Source organism: Chiloscyllium plagiosum, chromosome 36 (assembly GCF_004010195.1).
Source record: "Chiloscyllium plagiosum isolate BGI_BamShark_2017 chromosome 36, ASM401019v2, whole genome shotgun sequence".
Taxonomy (NCBI): domain Eukaryota; kingdom Metazoa; phylum Chordata; class Chondrichthyes; order Orectolobiformes; family Hemiscylliidae; genus Chiloscyllium; species Chiloscyllium plagiosum.
The window spans coordinates 34,978,693-34,980,343 of NC_057745.1; the positions used below are offsets into that span (position 1 = coordinate 34,978,693).

General features: G+C 42.4%; 1 protein-coding gene across 1 annotated transcript in view; it reads right to left on the reverse strand.

Annotated features, from left to right (window-relative positions):
• Positions 1-335: 335 nt before the first annotated feature.
• The window catches only part of cers3a (ceramide synthase 3a), a 55,319-nt gene continuing 54,003 nt past the window's right edge, over positions 336-1,651 (reverse strand). The window contains exon 6 of the mRNA XM_043677652.1: positions 336-461. Within this exon, the coding sequence (XP_043533587.1) occupies positions 336-461 (126 nt within the window). The remainder of the gene's footprint in view (positions 462-1,651) is intronic.

Sequence of the window (1,651 nt, forward strand, 5' to 3'; positions counted from 1 at the left end):
TCAGGGCAGTCCTTGCTTGTGACTGACCAAAATGGAAAAGGAGCATATGGAGAGGCAGGGAACACAGATTTTATGGGGATCAACCAGAGGGAGATGAGACATTGAAGGGAGTGCACAAACCTTCAAACAATGCCATGTACCCAACCATCCAAACACCAGCTGCCCTATATGTGGCAGAGTCTGAAGATCACACATGGGATTTATCAGATGTCTCAGAACCTACTGAATTGAGTGAGAGCAGGGCAACCTAGATCCTGAGAAGGCAAACCCCATATCAGTGCTAAATATCACATTTCACTGAGACCTAAATTCAAATAATGATGGATGCTTCAATTTCAAGAGTCCCCAGTACAAAGTATTGAAAGTAGACAGGAACCACAGTTAACAGTTAAGCATTCAGAGTGACTGACCTGTTTAGGATATCCTACCCACACCTCCCACGTGTCGTAAAACCATGGCTTCTGTAACAGAATAGTAAAATGCAGCATTAGCATCATTAACAAACACTTCAATCATCTGCACAGTGATTAAAGGGAGCACAAGGTAAATAAACAAGGCAACCTAAATCTCTTCTTTACACTGAGAGTGACAGTGCAAGAACTGTTAATTTTCTGTCACCAGTCACTGCCTCAATGTCTCTCATCTTCAAGACTATTGTATTGGTTCAAAGTACAGTCATTGGTTCTTCCTGGGATGATGCAGTTGCCAATTTGTGCAAAACCGGAGTTTGAAATGTTAATAGGCTCTCTGCACACGAGTGTAGGGACTCACTGAAACCATGTTTTATTTTGTCACAGGGCTGGACACTAATTTGACCCAAATAAACCATTTGGAGTGAATCAACTTATATAATAAAGAGAACAAACATCATTTATTTGGTGCTGCTCATGCAGGAAATGCCATAAAGGGCTTTCCAGGAGTGAAATGGTGGGACACAGAACGAACTCAATTTCACTAAAAGATCCAAATTTAAATAGCATCAAAAGATTTTTAAATGTTCCCAGCACATACATTGAGCACTTACTGTGCAGTTAATTAAATGCAGTGGAAAAAGCCTGCATTGTCATATACCATTTTTAATTTTAGACATCCATTGCATGTGTTAAACTATGCACAGCACACTCGGATTTTAGATAGAACATAGACAGTACAGCACAGTACAGGCCATTCAGCACACTGCGATGTTGTGCCGAGCATTTATTTTAATCTAAGATCAACCTAACCTCCACACCCCTCAAATTTACTGCTGTTCCTGTGGTTGTCCAGCAGTCGCTTGAACGTCCCTCATGTCTCTGGCAGTGCATTCTATGCAACCACCACTCTCTGTGTAAAGAACCTACCTCTGACATCTCCCCTATACCTTCCTCCAATCACCATAAAATCATGACCCCTCGTGACAGCCATTTCTGCTGTGGGAAAACGTCTCTGGCTATTCAACTCTAAGTTGAATAAGGAGCTGAAACTGGCCTATCGCAAAAATGTTACGACAGTTGTTATGGGGGATTTCAACATGCAGGTAGACTGGGAGAATCAGGATGGTATTGGACCTCAAGAAAGAGACTTTGTGGAGTGCCTCCGAGATGGGTTCTTAGAGCAGCTGGTGCTAGAGCCGACCAGGGAGAAGGCAATTCTGGATCTGATATTGTGCAAC